The sequence below is a fragment of the Eleutherodactylus coqui genome, chromosome 3, assembly GCF_035609145.1.
Source record: "Eleutherodactylus coqui strain aEleCoq1 chromosome 3, aEleCoq1.hap1, whole genome shotgun sequence".
NCBI classification, from domain to species: Eukaryota; Metazoa; Chordata; class Amphibia; order Anura; family Eleutherodactylidae; genus Eleutherodactylus; species Eleutherodactylus coqui.
Window position 1 is genome coordinate 175,178,579 of NC_089839.1, and position 13,436 is coordinate 175,192,014.

At 42.8% G+C, this 13,436-nt stretch overlaps 1 protein-coding gene across 1 annotated transcript in view; it reads left to right on the top strand.

The window, feature by feature from the left end:
- ABHD6 (abhydrolase domain containing 6, acylglycerol lipase) overlaps positions 1 to 13,436 on the top strand; it is a 34,103-nt gene that overhangs the window by 9,457 nt on the left and 11,210 nt on the right. The window contains exons 2-6 of the mRNA XM_066596592.1: positions 1,148 to 1,284; positions 2,384 to 2,540; positions 4,506 to 4,619; positions 10,001 to 10,133; positions 10,979 to 11,136. Coding sequence (XP_066452689.1) covers positions 1,166 to 1,284; positions 2,384 to 2,540; positions 4,506 to 4,619; positions 10,001 to 10,133; positions 10,979 to 11,136 — 681 coding nt within the window. The 5' untranslated portion in view covers positions 1,148 to 1,165. The remainder of the gene's footprint in view (positions 1 to 1,147; positions 1,285 to 2,383; positions 2,541 to 4,505; positions 4,620 to 10,000; positions 10,134 to 10,978; positions 11,137 to 13,436) is intronic.

Genomic DNA, 13,436 nt, shown 5'->3' on the forward strand with positions numbered 1-13,436 from the left:
TTGGCTCTAATCAGTATTATACAATAGCATATCTGTGTACTGCAGGTCAGTATGCTACTTGTAGTTCTGCAATACCTTGCATTGCTGCACCTTATATATTGTATATGACATTGATGCCCATGATGGAGGTATTAGTCTTACTGTGAGCTCATACAGGTTAGTGAGGGTAAAAACCGATGATTGCATAATAAGCGACTCCTTCCTAAAAGTTATTGGATTTTCTCCCCTTCGGCTGCAGGAAGGATGTCTAAGGCCAGTTTACATCTACGTTGTAACCTCCGGCTGAAGGTTCCATCGCAGATCTGGCTCAAAGTCCTAGCATGCAGCACTTTTCCTTCTGTTCAAAAGCCGGAAAGCTGGGTGGAAAGCGGCGGACCCCATTATAGTCAATGGGGTCTAGTCGGCACAGTTCCGTTCCATCTAGAGACTAAACGTTCGGCCGTGAAGATTCCCCTTTCCTGCTCCCCAAATGGAGGACGAAATCGGAACCCCGGGCGCAGGTGTGAAACCATCATTTCTGATGTAAGGGTAACATGTTCCTGCGTTGTGTCGCTGTATATTAAAGTCCTGTGACATTATAGGAAGGCTGTGGGTCGTTCTGCAGGAACTTGTTGCTGAATTTCTTTGCCGCTAAGGCTGGCATTTGCACGCTCATGAGTGTAGCATTTTTACAAATGAACTATGCTTTTTTTTTTGCACGTGGATTGGCGCATTTGACTGTATTTTTGCAACTGCAAGGCATGTCCATTTGTGCCTGGCACCGATTGAAATGGATAATTGGTCTAATGAGTTCCAGAGGAATTACGCAGTGTATCACGCATCTCCTTGCGTATTGCATGTGCATTTGTCCCCCTCTCCCTCCCATTGACTTCTAAGGGAACCTTTTGCTACACATATTCAAAGGAAAATGGAGCATGCTGCGTTTTTTTTTTTTCCTTGCGTGACTAAAATGCCCAGGAGAAATAGGCGCATGTGAACAAACTCATTGAAATCAATGGGTTCTATTCTCTGCGTATTGCGTGCACAAATATGCACAAAAATACACCCGTGTCACACTAGCCTAAAGGGAAGGTTTGTGTAAAATGTTCTTTCTGCATGAGATCTGTGCACTTGGGACTCAAAATTGTTCTTTTTCTCTTTTTGGCAGGGTCTGACCAGAAGGATCATGGACTTGGATGTACTGAACATGTTCCTCATTGCGGGGGGCACCTTGCTTATCCCAATATTGGCTTTTGTGACGTCTTTCTTCTTTTGGCCAGCTGCGCTCATTAAAATTTACTACTGGTAAGACGACTACCACGTTATCTATCAGCTGTTTAAAGGGGTTGTACCAAAACAGACCAAATTATCCGTAAGAGGCTCACTATTCTCACTACTGATCTTGAAAACAAGGGTGCCTTTTACCCCTTTCCTTCTCACATTTGGGTCATTTATATCCCCCGCAGTGAAGAGAGAGATTGAATACAGTGGCAGGCGCCCATGCAAGGTGCCACTCCAGTCATTTTTAATGGCAATTCTGGAGATAGTATTGTACGGGCTAATTCTGTCAGCCCTATTAAAATGAATAGAGCGGCGCCGTGCATATCCAACCACCATTCCATTCGATCTCCATGTCACTGCAGCTGGGTGTAGGGAGCCCACAGTGACAAAAGAGGTGAGACCCCCCCCCACCCCCACCCCCCACCCATTAGTCTTCTATCACCTATCCTGTGGATAGGTGATAAAAATCTATTTTGGTACAGTACCTTTAACTTGCAGCCATTTTCCTTAAAGGGGTTTTCCTACCCTCAGAATAGATCATTAAAAGAGGACCACCAAGGACCCGTCCCTCGGGATCTCTAGCGATCAGCTGATCGCCCGGCTCATTGTCAGTGCAGCAGACGTTCTCATTGGGTCAGGAGAAGTGCCATAGTGGGCTTCACTACCATTAAAATGAATGGAAGTTGAAGCCGGCTATCACACTTTAGGCACTTCCACCTCCGACACATTTATTTTGGTTTCAAAAAAATTTAATTGAATTTTTTTTTTCACTTTTTAACATGCCGAAAAGCTTTAGCAAGTTCCCCTCGTATCTTAAAAACAGTCAATTAAGGTAAACAGTAAAAAAAGCACACACTATATAATCAAAGAATGTTGTGCAGAAGAAACTTCTTTTTCCCTTTTCTCCTCCGATCTCCCTAGTCATAAGGTAAAGTTTTGCAGGAACTCTACGATGTTATTATGTAGGTGCCATATGGCACTGTATTTTGGGCAGCACTAAGGCAGAACTTATTCTTCACGTACGTTCTTCAAAAAAAAAAAAAAAGACCTTCCGGACCTTGTTCCTGCTCTGCATACGGACCCTGTCATGATGATGGTAAAAATCCATATGGTTATGTTGCAGGTACTGGCGCAGGGCCTTAGGGATGCAAGTCAAGTATGTCATCTGTGGGAACTACAAATTCTGCTACACATCCCGAGGACGACCAGGACCTAAGCCATCTATCCTCATGTTACATGGGTTCTCTGCTCATAAAGATATGTGGTTGGCCGTAGTCAAGGTGGGTGTAATACCTGTTTTGTCTTCTATATTTTGTCTCACTAGTCATCCATGGAGGTTCTTGCAAAGAGCCAGAGACATTAATGGCATTTCTATAGATTATCCCACTTGCTGACCAGTGTTTCTCTCCATTTTAATCTATAGGAGTTAGGGTGGCTTCACATCTGAGTTGGAACCTCCGCTTGGATGTTCCATCGCACATCTGGCACAAAATAACAGAAGAAATAGCGCTGCATGCAGCACTTTTTCTTCCAATAGACTGCTGAGCAGAAACTGAACAGGCCCCATTATAGTCAATAGGGTACGTCCGGCACTGTTCAGTTCTGTCATATGATGGACCCATTCGGCCAAGGTATTCCCATTTCTTGCTCCCTGAATGGAGCAGGAAAACTGAATCCCCACCGCAGATGTGAAAGCAGCCTTACCGAACAGCCCTCTTCCAAAAGATGAATGTCGGTCTATGACTTCAATTTAGTGATTATCACTGCCCAATCACTGGAGCTTAGCTCAAATACAGGAGAATAAGCCATTACCAGGCACCTCTTGCAGCAGCTTATCTCCAGTGGTAACAAAGGATCAGGCATGTTGAAGTCCAATATACCCAATTTTATTTTATATTTTTTCCCCCCCTCCAACAGCTGCTGTCAAAGGACAGTTGGCAGTCCCACATACACATACCATATATACTAGAGTATAAGCCTAGTTTTTCAGCACATTTTTTTAATGCTGAAAAAGCCCCCCTTGGCTTACGAGTTAAAGGAAAAAAAAAAAAAGAAAAAAACGTGCAATACTCACCTCCCAGTCTGCGTCTGTCCTCGGCGTGATGGTCTCCCCAGCGTTGCGGCAAGCTGCTTGAGAATTCTCCCTGCTCAGCTTTGAATTCCCCCACGGTAAGCGCTGTGATTGGATCGAGCGCCAGACAATCACAGCCAGCGCTCAATCATTTACAGCCATTCAGTGGATGACATCGCAGAATGGCTGTGATTGGTTTATCGAGCACCGGCTGTGATTGGCTGGTGCTCGATCCAATTACAGTGCTTACTTACACAGCGCTGACAGCTGGGGAATTCAAAGCCGAGCAGGGAGATGACAGGGGGGAGAAGTCTAAAGCAGCTTGCCGCACCGCCGGGAAGACCATAGCACCAGGTACACAGACGCCGGCTGGGAGGTGAGTATTGCGTTTTTTCTTTAACTAGTATATATTCGAGTATAGCTATGCTTATACTTGAGTCAAAAAGTTTTAAGTTTTTTTTTTTTTTTGTGTTAAAACTTACTGACTTACTTACTGACTTGGTTTATAGTCGGGTTGGCTAATACTTGAGTATATACAGTAGATTGTCTTCAAAAAACAAAAGTCAGCGCTTCCAACAAATTAATTTGATCTAAAACTGCCGTAAGCCCTGGCGACAACAAATACAGTAACAGAAACCTGCCTACAGTAAAAGCAAGGTTCTGAGCGCATATTTTGATCAAAGCATATGGGCCCATGCGTAATGTACAGGTGACCCTTATTGGATGGGTACCCAGCTCTAATAGACACATTTTTTTGAACCAAGGGCCTCCAATGAACTCGGGGAAAGCTTGATACCTGGCTATAGACTTTTATTAAGTCACCTGGGAAAAATTGGTGAATGGAGTGCATGCCATGTGAGGGCAGCCACCCCCCACCAATACAATCCATGTAAAAGACACAAGTCATCATTTCCAACAGTTAAATTAAATGTGCACATAAGCCATGGCTGCAACAATACAGTAACAGAAACCCATACTTCATCACTAATTTAATATGTGAATAAAATTGCGTAACTGTTCGTACTCCTAAGATTGTGGGCTGATCCTGGTAATATTGGAAGGGTCGACCAGCTCTTCTGTATGGTGCCAGACTTGAGGCAGTAAATCAGCAATCCTAACCCTCCATGCTATATTTGTCTGAATCTTACAGATTTGTTATCCTTCTGTTTTACAGTTCCTTCCTAAAAACTTACACCTGATTTGTGTGGACATGCCTGGACACGAGGGTACAACACGCTCCGCTCTAGATGACTACTCATTCGCTGGTCAGGTCAAGAGAATACATCAGGTATGTACTGTGTATAATGTAGGGGCTCAGTGTCCCTATTTCCTGGTGTATATTACAGATTATAATTTATGTCCTGACCCTATATTGTATGTTAGAGCTGTATTACCAACTGAAAACAAGATTACTGATTGTAGAAAAGAAAGGCGGTAGAGACCCAAATCCCGTCTCTCCTGTACTTTTCTTACCTGATTGACAAATTACATTGAAAGTCGCTTTATTAGAAACACCAGACCTTTCACAATTGGAGCCTCCCTGTATGCAAATTATCCCTGTGATCCTGGAGTGCAGTATAAAATCAAGTGAGTAAGTTTTCTGAGGATCCGTTTCAGTATGAATCTAAATTAGAATGGGAAAATGCATCTGAGTGACTTCCAAGGAGGCCTGATAGACTAGCATCTAGTAAAACATCCAGTAAAAAGGGATCCTGTGGACATAAAAACTCACAGATGAAAGGAGTCACAGGAGGATGTTCAAATTGTAACTGAATACTGTGCTGGTGTTCTGACTAATGTATGCAAACGCACAACTTGCCATTTCTTAAGACAGACTGCTTATGATAGCAGACAACCAGTTCCAGCTCCATTGTTGTCTAAGGGAAACAGAAAGTAGAGATTCCACTGGACCAAGGAGCGCAAAAAGTGGATCACTTGTCAGTGAAAAATATAGACTGGTCAGATGAATCCAGATTTCTGTTGCACTATACTGATGGGAGGGTGAGAATTTGGTGCAAGCAGCATGAATTGATGAACCCTTCTTGCCAGGTGTCAATAGTTTAGGCTGGCAGAGGTGAAGTAATGGTGTGTGGAATGTTTTCTTGGCACATCCTGGGTCCAATATCCCTACAGAACAAGGTCGACGCCTTGTGCAATCTACAACAAACTGATGCAATTCTGAAGGTCAAAAGAGGTTTGATGGGTGACTATAAAAAAAAAAAAAAGTTGCCATTAAGGTTAGATCAGGACACTAATATGGAAAGCCAGAATCTCTCTATTTAAATTGGGTTTTGGATATAGTATAAAATTGGTGGCTGTGTGTGTGTGGTGATAACGATATTTAAAATACTCATCTCTCCTCTGCAGCGCTACTGCTGCCAAATCCTCCGTTGCTTTGTTTACTCTTTGTCTGTAGCGGGCATGTGGTTGTTTACCCATGTGACTGCTCCAGGCAATAGGAGAACTGACAGGGACGTCATAAGTGATGTCCCATAAATCTGCCAAAGCTTCTACACTAGAAGCCCATGTGACAGATTTATGGAATGTCCTGTGGCCAGAAGAAATGGTAACGCCATCTGTCAAATGCCGTGGCGCAGAGGCACTGTATTAATAAATCATACTTTGGGGTGGAGGGGGGGGGGGGGACAAGGTTCTAAGAAAAAAACAACAACTTTGACAAGCACTTTTAGCACAGAGTATTAGAAATAAACAGAGTAATTTTATTAGAACTGGAAAATGTTGTATAACATGCAAGAAATTGTAATAGCCTAATTTAAATATTTTTTGAGGAGAACACCTTAAATTGTTTTAAGTAGAACTGGCATGGAAGTATGATATGCAAGAGCTTATAATGGTCACCTTCACCCACACCATCATTTTTGTGCCTAGCATCAAAGGGAACCAGTCACCTCTCTACAACACTATTAACTAAGTTCTGGTGCTGTTGGGGGATGTGACAGGGATCCAGGTGATGTGTGTTTTTTTTATTTTTTTTTTATTTTTTTTATATTTGCCCGCTCCCTCGATCCAGCAGTGTTCCCCTCTGGCGTCTGTTCCCCTCTGGCGTCTGTACGCGGCATGAAATCTGACTCTTTTCAGAGTCTATGCGTGTGCTCTCCTGTTAGGGCTCTGAATGTGGACCCACTGTGCTCACCAACCAGCCTGGCTTTTGGACCAGACCTGGTGTGGCTGGCAGATGACCCTAGTGGTCAGATGTACCACTGCAAGGAAATCTCAGATAGGAAATGTGCCCTTAGTTTTTCTGGAAGATGGGAAGACCCCTGCCTGCAAGCAGGGTGATCGTCCCAATAAGGACGGCCTTGCACTGGAACCTCGGGGCTTACTATCCCTGACAGAATACAAGGACAATGTACTGAGCATAGGGCACACAGAACAGGACTGATTTACCACAGAGACGGGAACAATGCACAGACTGGAAGAAAATGAACATATAAACAAGATGAAACTGACAGCATATAGGGATGCAGTAGAAAAAGATGATTTATTCTCCCATCACAAATAACAGCGATGTTTTGCCCAGATGGGCTTCCACAAGCTTGTCACATCCCCTAACAGCACCAGAATGTAGTTTATAGTGTTGTAGGGATGTTACAGGTTCCCTTTTACAAACTGGTCTTGTTTTATCTTTGATACACTGTATACTGTGAAACTTTATCCATCTATTCTAATGCACAAGGAGTCTGTATCGTCAGAGGACAGTTGAACCCCTGAGCTTCGTTCAACCTTGACAGATACTACTAGACATCCATACAAAATGTTGCGTAACATATTTCACAAATGTAAATTCAGATGGAGAAGCCTGAACACAATCACATTAATAGCACTTTGATAGATTGCGCTTGCGGATAACCACATGTCACACTCTCGTTCAGAGATACACCACTGCTCTCTAATTCTTTAGAGATTAAAATCTTCCCTGTCATGCCGCGCGTAAGATGATTAAATTCCATCTGCTTCATCTTTTCACTTTAATAGAAGGAATCAAATAGCTAAGACAAAATCATGATGACTTAAAAATATAATAATCCCTTTTCAATGTCCAATGTAATATCCGAATATCTCTGTAACACATGTAACGCAGAACGTACAGTCGGATAAACCAGAGTACATAGAAAAGGCGAAAACCGTAGTACTGGAATGAATGGAGAATATGTCACAGTATTAAACAGCTGTCCATGCAAATAGCGAAAGGCAAGACCAATAGCCCTTGTGAAAAATCACAGCATGTCCTATTCTGGTGCAATTCTCATAGCAGAATTGCCTGTTGAAGTTAGTGGGTGCTTTAAAAATAATGGCTTTCACCTGCATGGCATGAGAGTGCATTCTTTTTTTTCATGACCCTTCTGAGTTGAATTGGCCACCTTCAATTTTTTTACATGCGTGTGAAAGCATGCACGTTAGAAATGCAAACGCTGACCAAAAACAGATGTAAAATGCACATATACGTGCGGTGAAATTGGTCAGTTTTTTAATGATCAAAATCGCACTCCACTTTGTGAATAAGGCTGTTAAAGGGTTTTTCCGGGCAAAAACCTATTCATGACTTCTCCTCTTGTTAAGTCATTAATAGTAAATCACCAGGGACCCGCTAATCGAGTAGCTTACTGTCAATGCAGCAGGCTGGACGTGTGTCATAGGGGATGGCAGGGGAAATGCCATAGCTGGCTTCAGTCTTATTGAAATCAATGGCAGCTGATGCGGCTATTACCCTTCGGCATCTGTCACCAGTGTTGGAGGTGAAAGTGCTGGAAGTGTAATAGCCAGCTTCAGCTATGATTGATTTCAATGGGAGTGAAGCAAGCTATGACATTTCCACTTTTGTTCCCCATGACACATGTCCAGCGCACTGCACTGACAGCGAGACTGGCGATCAGGTGATCATCAGGGATCCTGAGCGGCGGGTTTCAGGCAATTAATTATCGATGACCTATTTTGAACATAGGTCATCAGTAGCTTTCACCCGGAAACCCCTTTAATTTATTGTATTGAGCACTGCTGCTATGTATTGCTACAGGTCAGGGTGATGTAATATTAAGGCCCTTTTACATGGGCCAAAGACCTTGTCTGCAGCACATTTTCCATATAAATGTGGGATGTGCTTTTGAGAAACGTGGAAACAGACACCTAAACTATGAAGATAGGAAACTATTCTTCATGCTGTTACTTGGTCAATCCTTGTGCTGTGTAAAAGGCCTTTTGAACAAATGCTAATTGACTTGATATATCACCGATCGTGGCTCATGGGCAATGGATCTGCCTACCTGTTACGGCACTCTGCCCCCCGAGCGCCAGTTGGGGTGCCCTGATCTCCTGCACCCCACTGTCCCTGCCTACTTGCCTCGGCCCTGGCTAACCCCAGGCGGACAACTGGGCGGCAGTCCCTGCACTGGCTAGGGACCTGGCGACTACCTGGATGGAACTACTAACAGGGGACAGAGTGCCGACAGAAGAGGCAGGTGAAACAGACCAACAAAACTACTAGGTGAATCAAGGCTGGAGGTGTAGCTCACAGGCAAACGAAAGGAAACTGACAAGCAACTAGGACAGACTAGAATAGACCTGACTAGAGGCTAGCAGAACCAATAACTGGCAGTGAGTTCAGGTCACTGCCAGCCTTTTAACTAAAAGCCTCCGCCCCGGGGCGGAGAGTGGGAGGAGCCGACTCTCCCCCTGTTGCATAAGGGAGGTGGATGAGAGCGGGCGGCACCCTACGGGCAGACACGCCCACGCCGCAGCACGCTGGCTGCTCCACGCTGCTGCACGCTGGCTGCTCCACGCCGCCGGGAGATCCCTGACAGCACAGCTCCGGGACGCCGAAGCCGGGCTCGAGGCGGCGCGCGCCGGCCGCGGGACCCAGCGCCGCCCTGCATGGTAACACTACCTGTCTAGTAGGATCTTGCTAATCTGTGATAAACTTTATTCTTACCCTCCATCTACTTTCTGAAGTGGGGGCAGATAGAAGAGCGCACCACATGAGTACTGGATCAGACTGCACATGGTTTGTTTTTAGTCTGTACTTGGAGACACGAGTCTTGTTAAACTAATCATTTAATTTAGGTGATACTCAAGGGGTATCATAGCCTTATCAATCGGGTATGCCTAATTATTTTTCGATGCTTCACAGAAGAGAACAATGAGAAATTTTCAGGTAGTGATTTATAGTTCCAATGCAAAATGTTATATAGTGTGGTATCCCCCACCATCAACAATTCAAAGACCTACCACATGCGTGACACTTCTCTCTTAGTAAAACATTACAAAGGTTGATTATAACAAAGCTGCATGCTCAGCGTCTGGGATCCTGTTAGTGAAACTACAATACTTGTCTTTTGCACACGTTTGTCTTGCTATGCACATAACACAAATGTTATCCACACAACACTACTGCATAAAATAATTCCATACTTTCACAGCCTACATGGCCGCTGCATGCAGGAAACCGTAGGGTATTCATAATCAGGATTATTTGCATTTTTCTTTTTCTATTTTTAAATGCGTTGAAGCCATAAAATGATGTTTGCAAAACTGCACACAGCCCGTAAATTCATTGCTTGATATGTACAATAAATGCAAGTCTCTCCACCCATTCATTATGTAGATTAGGGAAGTATTAAATGTCATGTTCTCTGCTTTTTGTTTGTCCGGCAGTTCGTTGAAAGCATAAATTTAAATAAGAAGCCTTTCCATCTCATTGGTACATCCATGGGCGGATGTGTCGCCGGAGTTTATGCTTCCCAATATCCCTCTGAGATGTCCAGTTTGACCCTCATTTGTCCTGCAGGTAAAATGCATTGACAATATTAGAAGTCTATATTGGCAGGTGTGTTTGTCTCTGTTCACACTAACGTCATAGCTTCCATTACAAGCAGAGCCGTGACAGTTCTGATGAATACATAGTATTATGCTGATTTTTTTTTTTTTGCAGCTCTACAGCCCATTTCACCCCTTCAATTTGAATTCAATTAAAGGGGTGAAATCTGCTTTGAATCTGCACCAAAGATTGTCCTTGGTGAGATTTGAACCTAGGAACCCAGTGCAAGGCAACCGTGCTAAACACTGAGCCACAGTCACTGAATTGCCACCACAACTGCAGAAAATGGTCTATGTATTAACTCATTAGGGACATTGTAGCATGTGGGGCAACATTCACCTAGAATAGTTGTTGTTGCACATGGCAGTCGGCCATTATTGTCACTAACCTCCTACATTGAGACACACAGCCAGGCTCTTCCCACCCATACTTAAAGTGTGCCCCTAGCAATACTGAGGAAGAGGCATATTGCCTCGAAGCGCATCTTTTTATGCTGGTACCACTAATAAATGAAGTCCAATAATAAATCTGTAAACTTGTGTATATCCATTATTTTACGGGGTTGCACATTATTCCCAGTAGTCTTTCCATTTTGACACCTTCATTACCAACACGGCAACCCCTTTCAGTGCCGAAGCCCCACAATGAGGGCCATACTTTGGGAAATACCCACCACCACAAGGGCGTTCCAGACTCCATAGTACCAAATATCCATTCATTTACTGCTGAGGATGCTCGACTCCTTTTTTTTATTCCTTGCTACTATCTAAACCTATTACTTTGTCCCTTTATTACCCTTATCTCTCCATGTTCAGGTTTGCAGCATCCCACAGACAGCAAATTCTTGAAACAGCTGAGAGACTTGAAGGAATCTGGCGATGACCAAAGAATTCCCCTTATTCCGTCCACTGCTGAAGAAATGGAGCAAATGCTGAAACTTTGTTCATACGTCCGCTTCAAGATCCCACAACAGGTATTACTGCATTTAAAGGTGCAAGGAGATAAAGTAACTTGTTATGGACCCAAAACTGATCTCTGATTAGTATGGGGACCAATGACTGTTTTCTCTCAGGTCACCATCAATGCGATAACAATCATGTTATCAATGATGAGAGAAAATTGGTCCATGGCACCCATTCAAACCTCATTTTTTCATTTGTAAACTGCACTTTTAGGGACCTTGCACATGGGACTGAAGAGGACGCACCGCAAGACTCTGTAAATCCCAAACCAAAAACTGCAGGCTACCTGTGGATTTTGATGCGGAATTAAAAATGGCTTAAAACTTGCTTGCAATTTGGCATCGACATCTGTAGTTGGACCAGCAGATTTTGGTGTAGAACTCCGCAGCTGCAGATTTGGTTGCATCCTGCGGTGTAATTCTGTCCCATGTGAACGGTCCATTAGATACATCCAGACAGTAAAGCTTTTCCATTTCGGGTTTTGCAGTAAATTTGAGAAGATGAAATCTGACATTTCTTTAAACGCAATGGGCATTCTGCTAATTTTGAAACCGCCATCCATGTGTACTGTACAGTTTCATTGTTTTTCGTGCAAAATTCGCACCAATTCTGCCCCATCTGAACGCTTTCTAAATATGTGGCTTTTGCACGTAAAATCGTGCACGATTTGTAGTAATGGCGCGATTTATACCGCAAGTAACAAGCAACTCAAAGCTGCCTTCCCTTACTCATGTAACATTGATTGTTTTGGGGTTTTTTTTTATAGCTTTTAAACAAATGGTAAAGTTTTTTTAAAACGTTTCTCCTTTCAGTCATGGAGTTGTAAAAAAAAAAAAAATTCTATTCAAGCATTTTATTTTTATTTTTTAAGGAACTTTTATTGGGCAAATTGTACAATAAAAAGCAGATGATCATACAAGATGAAGAAATAACAGCTGCATGTAGGCATATCCATAAAAAAGAAAACGGCAAAGCATATACATAAGGCCCCTTCACGCGCATTTGCATGTGCCTCAATGCACCTTTTTTCTGCACTGAACGATGCTTTTTTGTATCAGTGTAGTTTACCTCACTTTTTGTGTTGTAAGGCATGTTCATTTGCGTGCATGCAATTTAAATGGCTAATTAGTTCCAGATGTTTTCCTTTTTTTTATGTGTAATTCTGCAGCGTATTACACATCACCTAGGAACTTTTGCTGCGCAAAATGCATAGAAAAATAGAGCGTACTGCATTTTTTTTGTGTGTTTTCCCGCAACTGAAATGCACAGGAAACTTACAAACATGTGAACGAAATGAACACGTGTGCTGGGGGCCCTAATCACAACAATGCCCACCAAACTATTTAACCATTTATTTGTAGTTGCATAATGTTTCCAGAAGGCTGGTTGACAACCAATTTGGCTGCCATTATGGCTCCTATAGGGCCTTGCTGAGCTACAACTGTAGAAAATATTAACTTAACTACAACACTTTAAATCAAGTCATTATAATATGCCAGTCATGTTAACGATTGCTACGTGTGTGTATATAATATAAAATATACATCTATATATATAAAATTGAATGTGTGTCTGTGTGCGTGTCTGTTTGTCCTTTATGCGCTACTACACCATTCATCCGATCGCCATGAAACTTTGGGAAGTTGTTGAGTACACTCCTGGGAAGATTATAGGCATAGTACAAATATTCCATGATAAATGGCGCGAGCGTCGTCGACGGTTACAAACCCCCACGTAGATCGTTCGATTTCCATCATTGCCACTAATTCTCTCACTTCACGATGTCGTAGAAAAAGCGCAATAAGCGCAAAAGAATTGGCGTCCAAATTTTACGTACGGAATCTAATTTTCTCGCTTCCCAATGTCATAGAAACTTGAAATTTGGCATGAGCATTGATTGTCATAAATAGGAAAAGTTAATGGGTCCCAACTCGATTATTTAAGATTATTTAATTCTAAGCGCAAAAGGATTAGCGTCCAAATTTTACGTACAGAGTCTAATTCTCTCACTTCCTGATGTCAGATATATATATATATATATTAATGTATGTCTGTCTGTCCTTTATGCATTACTATGCCAATCGTCATGAAACTTTGGGAAGTTGTTGAGTACACTCCTGGGAAGATTACTGGCATAGTACAACTATTCTATGATAGGTGGCGCACGTGCGAGCATCGTCGACAGTTATGCCCCCCAGACAAAGATCGTTTGATTTCCATCTCAAGCACGAAAGCAAAAGGCATTACGAGCAACGGGATGCGTGTTCAACTACAAAATGATGCATCCGCCGAACGTTTCGCAAGACAATTG